At 38.8% G+C, this 20,138-nt stretch overlaps 1 protein-coding gene across 5 annotated transcripts in view; it reads left to right on the plus strand.

The window, feature by feature from the left end:
• Nucleotides 1–20,138, plus strand: part of KIF13B (kinesin family member 13B) — a 192,235-nt gene that overhangs the window by 49,457 nt on the left and 122,640 nt on the right. For all 5 annotated transcript variants that reach the window (XM_082402760.1, XM_082402761.1, XM_082402762.1 and 2 more), the window contains 4 exons: nt 10,652–10,664; nt 15,015–15,075; nt 16,965–17,057; nt 17,877–18,057. In XM_082402760.1, the coding sequence (XP_082258886.1) occupies nt 10,652–10,664; nt 15,015–15,075; nt 16,965–17,057; nt 17,877–18,057 (348 nt within the window). The remainder of the gene's footprint in view (nt 1–10,651; nt 10,665–15,014; nt 15,076–16,964; nt 17,058–17,876; nt 18,058–20,138) is intronic.

The following is a 20,138-nucleotide window of genomic DNA, read 5'->3' on the forward strand; positions in this document are numbered from 1 at the left end:
CCATTTCCCGTGTCAAGTGTCATCCCCTCCCCCACTCCATGTTGCACAAAACTTGATGTATTTTGCTTGTTTGTTAGGTAAGCTTGACAAGTCTTTTCTACCTGCGTCCCCTTTCCCCACGTACCACTTGGTCTACTTGGGGAGTAGAGCATATTTCCTTGAGGTTTGTTTGCCTATTCAGGAAACCAGACTTTATGAAAGAGAGAAAGAAACAGAAGCACGAAAAACTAATACAGAGAGGGGTGAGCCACTACACAGAATTTACTTTAGCAGCTTGCTCCTGGGAAGAAAACTCAGTATTGATGATCTCACAAGACCTACATGTTTTTGATTGTGTCCCTTCAGCAGAGTATTGCTTCTGCCTTGGTTTGAATCCTCAATCCAATATTTAATCATCGACTTGAGCAAGTTGCGTAATCTTCTGAGCCTCAGTTTCCTCACTTGTAAAATGAGGATGATAACAGGATCTATCCTTTAGGGTTGTTGTGAGGATTCAAGACAATAATACATGGAATGCATAGTGTGGACCTGGTAAGAGCACAAACATGTATCGAATCTGGATTTGAACCCACATCTGCCTAGTTCCCAAGCCACGTTCTTTCCCTACCACATAGGATATTGCGTGGCGTGAAGTAGATTATGTAGGTGGTAGCCTGGGTCCTGAAGTAGCAGAGAGGTTTGATGAGGTTAAGTGACCACCGGGATCACAAAGCTAAAGCAAGGCAGAAGGGAAACTGAATGAAGGGTTTCTAACTGCTAGTGTAGAGTAGTTTTCCCTACAGCATCATGCCATGAAGACAACGTCTTCAATATCTAATGGTTTGTTATCTTATCAACTATATTGCAAGCTTCTTGGGGATTTCAACTGTTAAGTCCATGGTGCCATCTGATTATAGGCCTGGAATAGTTAGAAACTCAAGACGTAATGCAATAAGAATGACTTTGGCATAATGACTCAAGTGTATGTGTTGAATCATCCAGTGTGGACATTGGTAATTAAATAAAATTTACTAAAATAAAATCTAACATACTGAGCTTGGTCCTAAAAAGATTGACCTGAATTTCAAATGGGTAGTTTTGCACATACAGATCATAAAACAAGTAGTAAATGTGAAGTTAAATGTATGCTGACTGTAAGACCCAAAAGTTTTACTCTTAGGTGTCCAAGGGAGATAAAAATGAATGTCTACACAAAAACCATGAAGAAAATCAGAAGTGGTTAAAGAGGTAAAAGCAATGAATGAAGTCATAGTTAGAAATGATACAGAGAAATAAATATGAATGAAAATAAGGAAAAAGTGTGGATTTGATCAGGAGTTTGTCAATCCTTATAATACTTTAAAAATAGGGATAGAAACTAGATGGTGAGAATTTTTCTGTTCTTTAGAATGAAATACAAGCACATCTTAAAAGGCTCTCAGCCTCATTGGTCATTATGGAGATGCAAGTTAAAATCTCAGTGAGATGCCACTTCACATCCACTTGAATGGCTATATATGTAAGGCAGACAGTGCTAAGTGACGGTGAAGGTATCGAGCACCTGTGACTCTCACATGTTGATGGTGGACATGTAACCCGGTACACACATTTAGGAAAACAGTTTGTTTCCTATAAAGGTAGATATACACTAACCCTATGACCCAACAGTTCTTCTCTTATGTATCTATACTTGCACAGATATATAGAAATAAAAATAAATGTCTACATAAAGACTTGTTCTTGAATGTTCATAGCAGCACTATTCATAATAGCCCCAAACTGGAAACAATCTAAATGCCTATCAACTACTGAGTGGATAAACAAAGTACTATTCACCCAGAATAAAAAGGAACAGGGAACTGATAACATGCTACAGCACGGATGAACCTCAAAACACGCCTGAGTGAAAGACACCAGATGCAAAAGACCACATATTGTATGATTCCATTTATAGGAAATGCCCACAGAAGAAGATGGACAGAAAGCAGATCGTTGTTTGTTCGGGGCTGGGGGAAGGACCTGGGGTTGAGTGCAGTCAGGCTTGAGGGAACTTTTTGGAGTGACGGAAATGTTCTCAAACTAGATTGCATGGGGGATGGGGGGTGCCCAATTCTATACATTTCCTAAAAGTCATTGAATTGTTCACTTAAAATGGATGATTTTATGGTATATAAATTATATGTCAATAAAATTGTTAAAACTACATAAACGTATTTAGAATATATTAGATTATTTATATCTTTAAAACTATTATTTTTTAAAGACATCAGAATTGGTAACTTTTAAGAAAATGCCGAGGTTTAACTGAACACTCAGTCCTCTGTGATTTATTTAGTACTCAAATCCTCTTCCAGTCTTCCTTCAGCAGCCAGTTGGTGGTCAATTTTTCCTTCAGTTAACCAATTGGCTAGTTAGTTCACACAAAGTATAAAGTAACCGGGGTGACTGTGCAGTTGCTTGTAGTTTAAGGAGTCCTTTCTGTCTAATACAGGGATTTCTGGTTTTGCTGTTCCAGGCATATTTGGTTCCTCAAAATATCTATTTCTACTGCTTTTTTCTTAGGCTGTAAAATGTTACCACTTCCTGCTAGTGCCCTCAACTTAATCCTTAATCCTTTTCCTCTTTCCATGTCTTCACTCTTTTCTTCATTCCACAAATGACCAAGGCTTTTGTTAGTTTATTTTACTTTCTCTGTTATTCCTTTGCCTATTAAAATAAACATTTACAAACATGGAAATGATGGAAGCATGGTTTATTTTGGGTGACATAAAGCCTTTCTTTTGGGAAATGTTATGAGCTAAACAAACACAATCCCTGCTTACAAAAAAAAGAAGAAGAAGAAAAAGGCTTCCATAATTGTATAGTGAAGAATAGGTGTCTTTTTTCCTTTCAAATTTCAGGTTTTACTTTTAGTAGAAAAATGGTAGAATATTTGGGTCTGTGACATGTAGCAGTTAAATCCAAGTTAGTTTTTGGGAGAAGAGATTAATATTAATAGTGTAATTAAAATTGATTAAAAATACAATTTCAAATTTGATTTGGAAGCTTACAGTGAAAATATTCTGTTCATCTTGTGACACTTATTTTTGTAAATTTTCTAAGTAATTTCCAAATATCTTATTTCTAATTGCTTTATTCTCTGACATATTTAGCATTATTTTATTATTTTTTATTTCTTTTTTTAAAAAATAAATTTATTTTTAAATTTATTTATGGCTGCGTTTGGGTCTTTGTTGCTGCGCATGGGCTTTCTCTAGTTGCAGTGAGCGGGGGCTACTCTTCATTGCGGTGCGTGGGCTTTTCATTGCGGTGGCTTCTCTTGTTGCGGAGCATGGGCTCTAGGCATACGGGCTTCAGTAGTTGTGGTTCATGGTATCAGTAGTTGTGGCACACGGGCTTAGTTGCTCCGTGGCATGTGGGATCTTCCCAGACCAGGCATCAAACCGGTGTCCCCTGCATTGGCAGGCGGATTCTTAACCACTGCACCACCGGGGAAGCCCTATTTTTTATTTTTTAAAATATTTATTTATTTATGTAAGTATGTATGTATGTTGCACCGGGTCTCAGTTGTGGCATGCGGACTCTTAGTTGCGGCACGTGGACTTCTTCTAAGCTGTGGCATGCATGCGGGATCTAGTTCCCCGACCAGGGATCGAACCCAGGCCCCCTGCATTGGGAGCATGGAGTCTTACCCACTGGACCACCAAGGAAGTCCCAGCATTATTTTAATATTTAATTATCTTTTTAGTACTTCCCTCCAAGGCTGCCGTAGGTTATAAAGTTTTTTTTAATGAAGAACAGGAGTGTTGTGATTCATTAGTGATGTTCGCCATAGCTTGAAATGGGGAAGTGATTGTCTGAGTGCCTTGTGTTTGCCCCCAGCAGCTTGAATGTAGGCTTTGGATCAGGCACACACCAGTTTGAATCTTAATTCCATCTCCACTAGCTGTGTTAATTTCAGAATGCTAAGTAACTCAGGTGTAAAATGAGGATATCTCATAGGGTTATTACTATGATGAATATAAAGTACTTAATGTAGTGCTTGGTGCTCAGTTATTAGTCCATGAAAATAACTCTATGCTAAGCTTGTATCCCCAGGATTCCAAGTTAGAGTAGTCCAAATCTGAGTATTTCAATAATCTATCCTAATCTCTGTGCATGCCTTGAAGTTATTTTAACATGTAATTTTTAAAGTGAATGTGTATTAAAGTGAATGTGTTAACGTATCATGTGAAATATATTTTATTTAAAAAAACCACACAAGTGAATCAATATTGATTTAATTCTTTGGTCAGATTTAAACTTCCTTGTAGTGAAAGTGGACAGTGAATTAAAACTTACTCTGCTTGTGAGTTTGAGATGATTCGCAAATGATTGATTGAGTTAATAGTGTATTCTTTGAATGATGCTATCTCAGTATATGGTAACTTGAAATTATGGAATTTATTAAACATCTTTCTAACGTTTTCTGATCGTGAAATATGCCAGTTGCGGTTCAGTGGCTGTATTCTTTGGATGTCCCTCTGTTCTCAACCAATTGTAGTTTGTGTGGGTGGAAGATTTTAATAGGAGAGAATTGTCTTTTGTCTTGATTTAAAGAAGTTTCTCGAAGGATATATATCAGAGGTAGTGACCTGAATGTTCTTACTGTTTTTTAGGCCCCCTACCCCCCATCTTCTGGGATACTCAGCACCACTCATTTCTGACCCTTTCTGGCATTCTGTGGATGCATTTTCTGTGTTCATGTAATATATTTCATTTATAATTATCTCCTAGTTTCATTGAAGATTCAATTTGTATTTGTTTCTTGTTTGCTTTATTGTTTTGGATATGATTTTAGAGAGCAGAGATGGTGGTAGAAATGTTTTTATTCTATCAGGAATACTGTGATTGAGAATAACATAAATGACTTAATTTAGATTGGATGTTTAAGAAAGATACATGTAGAGAAATAATACCTAAGCTGAGAAACGACAAATGAGTAGGAGTTAGCCTCAAGATTTCAAGGCAGAAAGAAAATCATGAATGAGAGCCCCGAGACTAGAAAACTGTGTACACTGGGCCAATTAGAAAAGGCCAGTGAGTGAAAGGAAGATGGTCCAAGATGTGGTTGAGATAGCGGGAGGGGCTAGGTCACCTAGAGAGCTTAAACAGCATTAGCTGAATCAGAAAGCCTTGTGTTGGACACTGATAAATGCTAGAAGACACACTCTGTCCTTCAGAAGCTTGTAGTCTAGTTGAGGAGATGACCCATTTATATTAAAAAGTTTATATAATGTGAGAGTGATGGGTAATGCATGAGCAGTAGAGAGTTTTGACTTATAGGAATGGGGGAAGGAGAACTCACTTTTGGTTGGGGTTCTTATGGAAGGCTTCTTGAGGGGGATAGAATTTGATCTGAGCTTTTCCCACATGAGTAGGGCTTGAACAAACAGAGTTGTTAGAGGGATGGCATCATCTGAGTGTCGGCGTGTGGAATGCAGGAAGGACAGTAGCTCAGTGGAGAGGAGGACTCTTCTAGGGGTGTGATGTGGGAGGTAATGCTCGAACTGTAGCTTGGGTTACCTCTGATGTTCCAGTGGTCTGCACGTGTCCCTGATAGAAATATTGAATATAACTTGTTGAATGCTTACTGTTTGCTTTCTCATTGTAAATAAAGAGCTCTACAAGTAATCCAGTGTAACTTCTCATTCCTTCTACAACATCTTCATCAAATGCTTTCCTGTTCTCTCTTCAGATAATTCCACTAATGGCGAGCTGGCTGTTTAACACAGTGCTAACTATTCTTATATTAAAGAGCTATCCCTTTTCTTTTAACTTTCTTTAGTAGATCCTACCAAAGATGGCATCATGTCTTGTTTTAGTCTCCCCTGGTCCAGGCTACATATTTCTAGTTCTTTGATTTATTCTATCAGTGGTATCATTTTTAAACCCCTCTACATCTGGAATGCTATTCTCCAAGATAGTCTACTTTATCAGTGATGCTTTTAAAATTTATTCTTCAGAATTGAATGTAGTATTCTAAATGTTGAGGAAACAGTGACCAGGGCTTTTAGTGATATTTGTACTTCTTAAAGTTAGCTAGATCAGCAAAGATTGATGAACTTCCTTTGTGAGTCTAGTCAGTGTCTAAATTTTTAGTCAGGTCAGCTTTATTCCTTATGTGGAAAAGCACATCGGGGGAGGGGTGACAAAGAAAAAATAATGATCATCACGCAGATTGTTGTTTGGTTGCTGGTACTGCCAGCTTAAGTCCGAAAAGGAAACAATATCTTTACATAGTATGGCCGTATTAGAATAAACCCTTTGTGATGTTAACACATCTGTTATAGAACGGGTTGGAGTGGGATCTTGTTAAAACAGATTCCAGACATTTCTAATTGTGAAAGTTTCAGAAACTTAAATCTTTAAAGTTAAAAGAGGTGATGATATTTGGATGTACCGTTTGATTTTGGTAGTTGACAGCAGTAATTGACTTATAACTCATAGTTCTGATATAGCTTTGTTTTACACATACACAGTACTTTGTGGTTTATTTTTGGACTCAATATCAATTTTATTTTTGTCATGGTCAGAAGTATTGATAAAAATTCCCAAAGATCATTAACTTACATAAAATAATCACTAAATTTCTTCTTCATATCGTGGCATTCTAAAGATTAAGACTATAATTTGACTTAATTTTATAGTGTAATTTATTATTGAAAAGAGAAGTGAGCACAAGCCCCTAAACCAGGTGAGTAAAAAGGAGGAGGTGACCAGCTTATTCACAGAAACAGTTCTATCCAAAATATGTAATCAGGGAATTCCCTGGTAGTCCAGTGGTTAGGGACTCCACGCTTCCACCGCAGGGGGCCCAGTTTCGATCCCTGGTCGGGGAACTAAGATTCTGCAAGCCGCGTGGCACGGCCTAAAATAAAATAAAATAAAACTACAAAATATGTAATCAAATCATTTGTTGTCTCCTGAAACATCATCTTCCTAAAAAGCACATCTACCCATCTTGATCCACCTGGGCTGTTAACATCTCAGTAACTAGACAGTCACAATTTGGGCAACAGTAATTGTTGTGGGCAAGACTCATCAATGGATGCTAAAATTCATGGGTGAAGGTATGATGAGAAAGGGTGCTTACATGGTCTTAAAATATCACCGCCCCCCCCAAGAAAGGTACAGAGGGAAAACCAGTAATGTTACAGTGGAGAGACCTGGTAGATACAACTGTAACCAATGACCAGAGTTACCATCATCAGCAGTGAGATTGGGACAACATCATGTACCTTCTGGTATTTTTTTTATTGAAGTATAGTTGATTTACAATATTTCAGGTGTACAGCAAAGTGATTCTTCTCCATTATAGGCTGTTACAAGATATTGAGTATAGTTCTGTGTGCTATACAGTAGGACCTTGTTGTTTATCTATTTTTGTACATAGTAGTATATATCCGTTAATCCCAAATTCCCAATTTATCCCTCCCCTCCCTTCCCTTTTGGTAACCATAGTTTGTTTTCTGTGTCTGTGAGTCTATTTTGTAAATACGTTCATTTGTGTCATTCTTTAAGATTCCACATGTAAATGATATATGATATTTGCCTTTCTCTTTCTGAGTTCACTTAGTATGATAATCTCTCGGTCCATCCATGTTGCTGCAAATGGCATTATTTCATTCTTTTTTATGGCTGAGTAATATTCCATTGTATATATGTACCATGTCTTCTTTATCCATTCATCTGTCAATGGACACTTAGGTTGCTTCCATGTCTTGGCTATTTTAAATAGTGCTGCTGTGAACATTGGTGTGCATGTATCTTTTGAATTAGAGTTTTTGTCTTTTCTGGATGTATGCCCAGGAGTGGGGTTGCTGGATCATATGGTAACTCTCATTTTTAGTTTTTTAAGGAACTCCGTACTGTTCTCCATAGTGATGTGCCTTCTGGTATTGATGTACTTAGAACGGCACAACATTGCTTCTGTGGGGCCTGTCAAAATGCATAACCTGAATTTAGTCATGGGGAAGCATTAGACAAACCCAGATTGAGGGACATTTTACAGAATAACTGCCCAGGACTCTCCAGGTGTCAGGGTCATGAGAGACAAACCGTCCCCAGTTGGAGGAGGCGTGACAACTGCAGTGTGTGATCCTGGACCTGAAAAAGGACATCAGGGGGGCAGTTGGGAAGAAATTTGTGTAAGGTTGGCTCTAGATTATTTCATAAGTCTTGTGTTGATGGTTCATTTCCTGGTTTTGATAATTGTAGCTGTGGTTTTAATAAGATGTTATCATTTGGGGAGGCTGGGTGAAGGGTACACGGGAGTTCTTTGTACTGGTTTTGGAACTTTTTGTAAGTGTGGAAATTCAAAATGAACTTAAGTAACAACAACAACAGAAACTCAGAAATTCAGACTCTCATGCTTCTACTTTATGACATCTCTTTTGATTGGTCAAGGGGCTGGTTTTCTCTGCTTCTTAAATCTCCACTGTGATCTGGATAGCTGAGGTTTCTAAATAAGGGATTTTGGAATAGTAAGGCATTGCCATATTGGATTGCAACTACAAGTTGAAAGGTTTTGTTTAATTAATTAATTTACTTATTTATTTTTGTACAGAGCTGTAATTACATCTTTGGGTTTCCAATGGCTCTGTAGGTTATTTGAGCATTACTGTTAGAGCCACCAGAATCCCTAGCTGGAAACTTAGCTCTGTAATTAATTTACTGGTTTGTTTCTGTTTTTATTATCACGTTCTACATTCAGGTTAGTCCCATGGATTCTTCTGCTGTGTATCATATATTGTTGAATTTCATATTTGTTGGTTGTCTTTTAGGAAGAGCTGATTTTTGTATAAAAATGTTTTACTTAAAATTAAAATATCATGCTAAACATCTTATTTTTCCTCTCAGAAAAGACAGTCTGGAGTTTTTATAAATATAATGAATAAGTAAACTTACACTGGCATAAGCACCAAGTGGTGACCTTTTATTGGGTGTAATAATTAGAATGGAGGAAATTAATACATTGGGAAATGTTTCTGTTACCAGGAGCAGTTGTTAATGTATGACTCATAGATTCTTAAGTCTAGGAGAAGCTTGACGAGACTGTTTTGACCAGTGTGGGAGAGGAAGAAAACATGGACTTGGGATTCGGAAGACCTACTTTTGCATCCCAGATTCATCACTGATTATTATTGTGTCTTGGACAGGTCATTTAACTCTTGAGCCTTAAGTTTTTCATCTGTAAAACTGGAATGATAATAGCACCTTTCAAAGTTATTGTGAAAGGTAAATGAAGTAGCATACAATGTACCTGGCCTAATGTGGGCATTTCATATATGCTGGCTCTGTTCTTTCCTCCAGCTGGGCTTATAACTGTGCCTTCTGAAACTGATGAGATTCTGCTTTGCTTATAAATACCTACAAAAAGATGATAGCGTATGTTAGTCATCTCTACTGGTATTTCCCAGGTCTTTTTGTTTGGAAGTTTCCCCATATCTCCTATCCCAGAGAAATTATTTTCTTTTATGTGTTAGTCACATTGGCTGTTACTCCAAAATCTGTTAGACAAGTGTCACTCATTTGCTACTTTCCTTGGTGATTTAGTCTTTTTATCTGAAATCAATCATTTGATACAAATAAATATTAAATTTAGAAAATTTTATGAGACAAAGGCACAAGATGTCCAGACATTTGAAGTATTTCCATGTAGTTTCCTTTCAAGTTTCAGGTTTCACTTGGCATTTTGATCCTCTGAGAAGGGCCAGTTATTCCCATGGTTGTGAGAGTGAACATCATCGTTTTTATGAGTTATACACGGAAGTGTTTAGGGCTGAAGGGGCATGTCTGTAACTTACCTTCAGATGGTCAAGAGAAAATAATATATGTGTGTGTGTGTGTGTGTGTGTGTATCAATATATAGAAGAGGGGAGAGAGGGAGGGGAGGAGAATGACATAGCAGCTGTGGCAATATTAACAATTGGTGAGTTTGGGTGAAGGGAGCTCTGTGTGCTTCTCTTACAGCTTCTAAGTTTAAAACTATCTCAGAATTATACTGGATTGAGTTATATTCCTGTACCCTGAGGAGATGTAAGCCAGTGGCATTTTCAGAGGGAGGGAGGTTGGAGGCACCTGGGTCAACATAGAGGAATAAGTAGTAAGTGAGTAGCTGAATGAGTAGTCACTCACTGGCAAAAAATTAGTTGTTCCTTTAACCTTTTTTTCTTAGAACAGAATTTTTTGGCAGAAGGTCCTATATAGATAGAGAGTAAGCTGCTGCTTTATCAAAGCAGAGAAGGCTGCTTGGAAATAAAATCAGATGGTAAAAAGTAAAGAATTTTAAAAAAATATTTACAAGTTGTATACAAGGATAAGCAAAAGGTAGAAGGCAGAAATATTAGGACTTTAAAAATTATCCGGTGCTCAGATAATCTTTCTTCTACCTGAGAGATACGTTAGTTTTCTATAATTAGCACTATATCCTACTAGCTAATAGATATTAATTTATCCTTTATTTCAAATTGCTATGTGATTTCAAAGTTAATATTTTGTATTCTTAATAAAGATTTACATGATATTTATTATTTTACCCTTCAAAAAGCATCTTCTAACTAAAAAAAAAAATTTTAAACCCTTTCTCTTTTCTTTCATGTCATTGATGGCATCTCTTTTGGGAACTCAGAAGCCAGCCAAAGGTAAGAGATTTGGTTTATTATGTGATGCTTGTGAAGGTCTTATGTGCATGTTTTTGAAGTACTGGTAATTTTCTTCTCAAAAATAAAAATATTTTCTCTGGCATTTTTATAAAAAAAAAAAAGTAATACAAGCTGTCAGCCTGTTCATAAATCCAAAGCCATTTATTGGTGTAAGAGGTTTATAGAAAAGCTCTATTTGTACTTTGACCAATTCTGTCCAGTCTCCTGGCAACTACAACACAGATTCCTTTTGTGCCCTGCTGTTTGCCGTGGATTGGCTCGAAACTGCTCGTTCCATACTGTGGTCAGAACCATAGCAGGCAGATTCATCCATGTTTCTCCTGGGACAGCTGGGGACACATTCTCAGTCCAGCAGAAACCTGCCCTGGCTCACAGCTTCCTCAAGGGAATATGCTTTCATCTGAGATTTGAGCCCAGATTCTAAAGAAACTTATGTGGTGTGGGTCAGTTCCTGTATCTCTTAGGGAATGTAGTTGTGCCAAAGTAGGCACAAGGACTGTATTATTGAATTGATCATTCTCTGGAATTTTCCAGGAAATTTAGATTTTTATCTACATTCTTGGAGTTTGGTTTAAGAGTCCGTGGTTGAACTGTAATTCCATTCTCTATTATTGTTGCTAAAGTATGTATAGACTTGTCTGTTGGGACTCTGAATGATTTAAAAAAAAAAAGTTTAATATGACACTGACTTCTTTATATATGTAGAACTAATTTCATTAGTTTTATCTTTTCTGTGAAAAGATGCTGCATTATTTTTGTTTTCTTAATTTTTGATGGAGCAGAGGCTGGAGATTAATTCAACTGTATCTTAACGTTTAGAGAAAATGTGTTGACATAAAAAATATGGAAGGGCCAACACCACATTATTAACATGGTGGTTCCCTCTAAGGAGAAAATGCTTGGTGAATGGGAGACCTTTATTCCTTATGTTTTGGTGTTATTTGACTTGTTATAATGAATGTGTGTTTCTTCTCTGTTACTTAAAAAAAGTTGTTTTTTTTTTTTTTTAATTTTAAAGGAAAAATGTTTATTTAGAAAGAAAAGGGCTTGTCTGCTTTAGGAAATCTGTGGCTGGAAGATACCTATAGTAATTTACAAAGTTCCTGAAACTTAAAGAGGACCATTCAGCGTTGTTAGTAAACAAGAACTAAGCATTCCTAGTTCCCAACTTTGTACCAGGCTGTGTCACCTTCCTGTAACTGGGGAGGAGAGCGAATCCAGCCTGTGGTGAAGGGCCTGGTGGGGAGTAGACAAAGGGCTCAAAGGCTGGGTTCAGCTCCCAGCTCCCCGCTCCCCACCTGCTGGTCACCAGCTTCTTGACTTCCTTGTACCCCAGGGCCTCCCGTGTAGTATCAGCCGTTGTTGCGGTTACTTTAATGGTAGCTTCTCTACTGGAATTGAGAACAAGAATTGTGAAGGAACTCCCTGAATTTAAAAAAGAAAGAAAAGAAAAGAAAAACCCGCAGTCGTAGGGAGAGGAGTGCCATTTAGAGCCTGTTCTCTGAGATGTGCACATGGATGGACGGCTCAAGTGTGAGCTAAGCTTACAAGCAAAGAATCAGGGTGGTGTCTATTTAACCTTGGTAAGAGCAGAATCAAATAAAGTGCTAAGAGATGAGAGCTGAATGCTAGAACAGAAGAGACTTAATTTGAGCTTCACATCTTATTTAATCTCTCCCTGCTGACTAGTGTAGCTGGAAAAGCAGCCCCCACTGGAGGTTTTGATCTACAGTCCTTTGGGACCACCTTCCACCTTCCTCCTTCTTTTCCTTCCCTTCTCTGTTGGAGAATTGCTAACATAGGGAGCCAGCACTATTGACAGACACATGTTTAGCTCTGGAAAAATGTTGAGGATTAGTAATGTACCACATAGTGCTGAGGCTGGGTGGACGGCTTCCGGGCTCCAGGGTTCCCACCTCCTCCGGGGTGTTGTCCGTCACTGGGCTTCTGCCTACCTTTTTGGCCTTGCTCCCCCATCACTGCCCCACCCCAGGGAACAAATGCCTCGTGCCACTGTTTTGCACAAAGATGTGGGTGTTCTGATCCTTCCTTGCTCTAAAGGTGTTTCTAGCCAGTTGCCCTTTTGGTTGCCCCCAGGGCCCCTAGCCGCTCACTGAGCTGTTTTCCTGCTGCACTCCCGGAGCTGCTCTTAGCTTTGCAGCCATCTCCTCCTGCAGCGATTTGGCCTGTGCTCTCCCTGTGGTCCCCACCCCACACTGCACCAGTCTCACTGCAGCTGTTTTTCAGGGATTCTCAATTTCTGGTCCAGGTATAAGCGAGCAATCTTGCTTTCAAAAGCTTGCTCTCCTTTCCCCCCTTCTTTCCCTTTTAGGCTCTTTCCCTCCCTCTCTCCATCATTTTGCATTAATTTCAAGTAGAAGTGGATATAGGCATGCATACTTAATTTACCATCCTAATCTAATTTCCTTTTTAAAAAAATGTAACTCTTAGACCTCTGGTCCATATGATAGCCTTGTGAGTTCACACAGAAACATTCTTCTGCCAACTCCAAACTCATAGCAGGGACAGATAAGACATTTTAAAATATTAAAATCATGTCATTATATTCAAAAACAACATATGTCACTGCAGGGACTAGCCGCAGGCTGGGGCCGAAGCAGCGTATTTACTGGGCCTTGAGATCAGATGCAGGTTTTCGGAGGATTGGAGGTTCAGCCCTTGCAGACTAGAGGGGACCCTGTGTACGGTTGAGGACCAGAGAAGCTCACCACGTGAAAACTGATTTGGGTGAGGCTCCGTCAGGAAAGGAGGCTTAAAAAAAGATTTTTGGGGCTTCCCTGGTGGCACAATGGTTAAGAACCTGCCTGCCAATGCAGGGGACATGGGTTCGAGCCCTGGGCTGGAAAGATCCCACATGCTGTGGAGCAACTAAGCCTGTGCGCCACAACTACTGAGCCTCCACTCTAGAGCCCGCGAGCCACAAGTACTGAGCCCGAGTGCCACAACTACTGAGCCCGAGTGCCACAACTACTGAAGCCCACGCGCCTAGATCCCATGTTCCGCAACAAGAGAAGCCACGACAGTGAGAAGCCCACGCACCACAACGAAGAGTAGCCCCCACTCGCCGCAACTAGAGAAAGCCCGTGTGCAGCAACGAAGACCCAATGCAGCCAAAAATAAATAAATAAATAAATAAATAAATTTAGGGAAAAAAATTATATATTAAAAAAGAAAAAGATTTCTGGCCACCAACATTGAGCCAATTTCTGTGTAAGTAGGAGGGAGTAGAGACATTGGGCTTTGGAAGGACCCAAATCTGGGCTTCGGTAGCTGGGAGTGGCAGCATAACTATTCGTGTAAAGGGGGGCCAAAGGGGGAGGAAAAAAACAGGCAATCACGTAAACCATAAAATGCAAACTCCCAATTCAGATGTACTTGCAAACTAACATATAAAGCACAAGAGGAAAACTGTCATCAGGAAGTGAGGCAACAAACTCCAAAAGTGGGAGTTTGAAATGCAAACTGAAATGAATTTAAAAACAATTACACTTAAAATCCTTAAAAAGACTAAACTGTAAAACATGAAATCCAAAAAATTAAAAATATAATCGGTGAAAAAGACTTTTGAAAGAAAGTAAAAAAAAAAAAAAAAGCGTATTTTAGAAAGTAATAAAATAAAAGATCAAAACAAATCGTTTGTGATATCCCACGAAGTAGCAATATGTATTACTAATATTTCCAATGTATATTCTTCCTACTTTTTATGTATGTTGATTTTTGTACAAATATGAGATCATGGTCCAGACTTTCATAGCTTTTACATTAATATATGAATCTTAGTCTTCTTTGCTCTTGAAGCTACACAGTATCGACCATGGGCATGTTATAGTTTATTTAAAGAATCTGCATTCTCCACATGCTGTAGTAATCATCTTTACATTTTATTTTTTAAAAAAAATCTTTGTTTTCTCTGATGAGAAGAGTAAGAATGTAGAGAATACATAAAAGCATAAAGAAGAAAACAAAGATATCACTAATCTTATCGGGCAGTAATAAGCTTTTATATATGTAACTGTGTGTATGTCTAATAGCCATCATATTATATATATTGCTTTGTAACCTCCTCCCTTTTCACTTAACATTGTGAAAAGTTTTCCATGTGAAATAAAGATCTATATCATCTATAGGGTGCTTACTTGCCTATTGTAAGACTGTACCATAAATAACTAACCTCCATTGTGAGACAGGAAGTTGTTTTTATTTCACTGTTATGAACAATGTTATCAGTGTCGTGACATTGTTATAACATTATAAGTATGTTACAGTTTTGTTCTTAATACAAACTTTATTATTTTTGTTTTTCAACAGGTATTTGCATATGATCATTGTTTCTGGTCTATGGATGAATCTGTCAGAGAAAAGTATGCAGGTAAGAGTCCAGCATCCTATTAACTACTGATAATATAGAAAGGTGTTTTAATATTTTTCCTATAAAGTATCATAGTAGTATTTTGTGTAATTTTAGAAACTACGTAGAGAACTTCCTCCAGTCTTTGCTATTAGAGTTTTAATGTTGATTGGGAAATGGGAGATTCATGGTACACTGTTGTCGGTATAAGATGATAAAGTTAGATTAACAGGGCACACAGTTGAGGTTGTCTTACATGCATCCCTGGGCCTTACACACGACCATAGCACGCAGTAGCTACATAGATTCCCTTAGATATTTGTAATATGGTCTAGAGAGGCAGCTTGGTGTAATGAAAGAACTCTAGCCAAGGAGGAAAGGAAACATTGAGCTTAATCCAAGCTCCACTCCTGTCTCTGACTTTCAGTAAATCACTTAGGCTTTCAGTGTCCCTTTTCACTCTTTTTTTTAAATTATTTTTTTTATTTTTGGCTAAGGTGGGTCTTAGTTTCAGGATCTTTGTTGTGGCATGCAGGATCTTCGTTGTGGCATGTGGGATCTTTCATTGCGGCACGCAGGCTTTTCATTGTGGTGGGTGGGCTTCTCGCTAGTTGTGGTGCCGGCCTCCAGAGCAAGCGGGCTCTTTGTTGTGGCACGTGGGCTTCTCTCTAGGTGAGGCACACGGGCTCAGTAGTTGAGGCGTGAGGGCTCAGTTGCTCCGCGGCACGTGGGATCTTAGTTCCCTGACCAGGGATCGAACTCGCATCCCCTGCATTGGAAGGTGGATTCTTAACCACTGGACCACCAGGGAAGTCCCCCTTTTCCCTCTTTAATGGAGAGGAATATGCCATATTCTCTCTAAATTTGCTCTGGGAGTCTATTCTTTTATTCTCCTCAGTGATGACTGTCTCAAGCCCCTTTTCACTACAAGTTTAAGACTACAGCGACAGCCAAATTAAAAAAAAAAATTAAAAAAAAAAAAAGACTACAATGATAACCATATATTTCCTTTCTTCCTAACTGCTTATGACACCCGTTTCTAAGCAATCTTTTAAATATTGGGTGTCGTATTGTATTGGCCTTTATCGTGAAAAACAGTAGTACTACAGCTGTTTCCAAAAGTTAAGGTTAACTTGGGCTGGCTGGCCCCATGATGACTCTAAGGATTGCTTCAGAATCAGAAGTGTGATGAGGATGAATTGATCTGGTAAATGAACTAGAAAGTGAGGCCTAATGGAATGCTGTTCATAGCGTTCAAAATGTAACAAGCATAACAGCATCCAGTTCTTTCATATTATATTCAGGACCCAAAGAAGTTGAATAATTTGTCAAAGTCACATTTAGTTATTGACATATTTAATTTAGCCTGTGGAGGGGAATTGGACCCTACTATTTATGTCCATGGTTGAAAGCTAGAAGAAATGTCCCAGACCTTCCTCCCTCTCCCAGCTGGTATGTATTGTAGACCCTGTAATTTAACATTATCATTGAGGAAAAGGAGAGGGAATTGATATATATGATTATTTTGAACTTTAGTACACACTGGATAAAGCATTGGCTGAGTGGTACATAGTTGAATTCAGGTCCACCTAGGTCCCAAGTATACATTTCAGATATTTATAATCATTGTTTATAAAATTAGCAGTTCATTGGGTTTTTTTTGGCCAGTGTTGATTCAAGTTCATATTATCAGGAACTTTTCACTCGTTTTCTGTTATGTGCTAACTAGAAATAATCTGAAAGACATAAGCCTTTGGAAACATTCATCAAGTTTAAAAATCTTGTTTGGTAGATAAACAAGCTGAGAAAAAAGTGCATTTTTGAGAGTTTTGTTTGTTTTTTGTTTTTTTAATTGTTCATATGTAGTTTTGGCTTAAAACATCCTACCTTTTTCTCTGTCATTCTTTCAGGTCAAGATGATGTTTTCAAGTGCCTTGGGGAGAATATCCTTCAGAATGCTTTTGATGGCTACAATGCATGTATCTTTGCCTATGGACAGACTGGTAATTGTTAAATAATCTGTTTTTTTAAAATAAAGATCCTAACAAAGAAAATACCAAAAAGAATACATATTGCTAGCATCTTATCAGTTGTGATTGATAAAGGAGTGTTTTGACTTCTATACCTCTGTGGTCAACAGGAAAGAAATCTATTTAAAGTGAAGGAGTCACTTTTATAAAGGTATATCGTATAGCTTGTCCAATTGAAAACTATTCTTCATGGAAAAATGGTTATGATATTTTCAAGACTTGTTAGGACTATGAGTGATTTAATTTTTTCCTCTCTATTTTCCTATGCTTTCTAAATTTTCTTTAATGAATATGTGTTTTTGGTACATAGGAGAAAATAATTTTGTAGTAGAAAAAGAAGATGACTCTGATTTCTACACTGTTGCCAAAGGGTAGTGGTAGTAAGTTAATTTGCTCTGGGGCCTGTAGGGATAACGTACATTTTTTATGCTATGATTAGTGGTTGGAAGCAGGCACATAATATTCATCATATGGATCTTTCCAGTTCAATTTTAGGAAAGTATTCCAACCTCACAATTTTTCAGTCATTTTAGGTCTTTTTTTTTTTTCTTTCTTAAGTATGATGATAGTTAAAGAAGGTTTTTATTTTCTTCCTAAAGGATGTGTACTTTTGACTTCTACATGTATAATTGGAAAGCTTCTCTACTTACTAGTGTCATCATTATATTGGGGCATATTCCTTATTTGGGGCATTTTGCTAAGTGCTAGGATTTCATTATGAGCAATGGAAAGAGGGCTGTGTATTTAAACTTCTCAAGGAGACAGTAATAACTATGATTTCCATTTTTTTAGGATCTGGAAAATCTTACACCATGATGGGCACAGCTGACCAACCTGGATTAATCCCAAGACTTTGCAGTGGACTCTTTGAACGAACCCAGAAAGAGGAAAACGAAGAGCAGAGTTTTAAAGTAGAAGTGTCCTATATGGAAATTTACAATGAAAAAGTTAGAGACCTTCTTGATCCCAAAGGGTAAATGACTTTGAGACTTTAATGTTGTGGTATCATGGACTAAAACAGACTTTTAATAAGTTGGCTTAAGTGAAATGTTTTATACTGAACTTGAGTAGAGAGTTATTTTTCTAGTTTTTAGTTATATTAAGGGGTTTCCTGCAACCAGTTCTGGGCTTTTGAACTAGGGCTGAGATGGGGCAGGGAAGCATGGTTGAGCAGCATGTATTTGGGTTATGCCTTCTCTCTCAGATTTATCCAAAAGCACAAACAAAAAATATGTATTGATAGTTAAGTTACTGAGTATCAGTGTAACTGGTATCCTTAATCAAGTAGAGTGTTTTTTGTTTGTTTTAAACCAAGAAATTTCGAATGGAATTCGTCTGTTTGCAGATGAATTGTAACATTGTGACATAATCAGAAATAGTGAAACCTGGACTTCAAGATTGTTCATTTTCATGATTCTCAAGGGGAAAAAGTGTCCAGTTTTATGGCATAGGCTTTGAAAGAGAAGTGTCTTAAAAGTATTAGAAAGCCTTCAAGAATGCAGTCCTCAGTCTGCAGTCATAACTGAAGCTAATGAGGAAGATAAGGGGTATCTGAGGAAATTTGTGCATTGCCCAGAGTTCTCTGAGTTAGATTTTACGGAAGTGCAACAATGGAGAGAAAGAAACAGATAAAAACCACAGCCTGTGGCTTATTGCTGTAAGAGCAGTATTTGGAAGGTCAAAGAGCCACGTGAGTTGAAGCTTATAGGAAGCGCGGAGGACGGCGAGGGCGCATCTAGTTATGTTGGGATGAAGAGGACGATCCAGGAAAGCTGATCTCAGAAGCAGTGGGTCACAGTGGCCCTCAATCAAGAGAAAACTAAACCTGTCAGCTCCTCACCCGCATCTGTTTTCTTTAGCAAAGATAATGATCTGCAGGCCTTTCATATGAGGCTGAATTGGCCCTTAGTGTTTCTTCCCTTTTTTTTTTGGCTGTGCCGCGCAGCTTGCAGGGTCTTAGTTCCCCGACCGGGGATCTAACCTGGGCCCCTGGACCGCCAGGGAATTTCCGGCACTTAGTGTTTGTTTGTTTGTTTGTTTTATTTTTGGCTGTGTTGGGTCTTCGTTGCAGCACGCAGGCTTCTCATTGCGGTGGCTTCTCCTGTTGCAGAGCACGGGCTTTAAGTGCGCGGGCTTCAGTAGTTGTGGCACGCGGACTCAGTAGTTGTGGCTCGTGGGCTCTAGAGCACAGGCTCAGTAGTTGTGGCGCACAGGCTTAGTTGCTTCGTGGCATGTGGGATCTTCCCGGACCAGGGATTGAACCCGCATCCCCTGCATTGGCAGGCGGATTCTTAACCACTGCACCACCGGGGAAGCCCCCGGCACTTAGTGGTTTTTTTTGGGTTTTTTTGGTTTTTTTTTAATTTTAATTTTTGGCTGCATTGGGTGGGTCTTCATTGCTGTGCGCGGGCTTTCTCTAACAGTGGTGAGTGGGGGCTACTCTTGGTTGCAGTGTGCTGGCTTTTCATTGCAGTGGCTTCTCTTGTTGCAGAGCACGGGCTCTAGGTGCGCGGGCTTCAGTAGTTGTGGCTCACGGGCTGTAGAGCGCAGGCTCAGTAGTTGTGGCGCACAGGCTTATTTGCTCCGTGGCATGTGGGATCTTCCCAGACCAGGGCTCAAACCCCAGTCCTCTGCATTGGCAGGCGGATTCTTAACCACTGCGCCACCAGGGAAGCCCCACTTAGTGTTTTTATACAGAACTTTACTTAACGTTTATCGAGTGATCACTGTATGCCAGGCATTATGCAGTCATAGATGAAGAGCTCAGTGTGGACAGAATGGGAGTTTTGGAAACAAATAGTTATGAATCAATGCAGTAATGCTTTTAAATCATGAAGGAAGCTCACACAAAATAGGTGAGAGCAAAGAGGGAGTGACTGTCTTTGCCCGGAGGAGAAGGGAAGATTCCACAGAGAGTGCTTGATGAATTTGTACTGAGTAGGAATTTGTCCACTGAGAAGCTGGGTGGGAACGATTCAGGCATAGGGGACAGCCTGTGCCAGAGCATGGAGGTGTGGAGAAATCAGAGGTTTTGAAAGTGACTCAGCTGTCCAA

The sequence above is a fragment of the Balaenoptera borealis genome, assembly GCF_965194805.1.
Source record: "Balaenoptera borealis genome assembly, chromosome: 8".
NCBI classification, from domain to species: domain Eukaryota; kingdom Metazoa; phylum Chordata; class Mammalia; order Artiodactyla; family Balaenopteridae; genus Balaenoptera; species Balaenoptera borealis.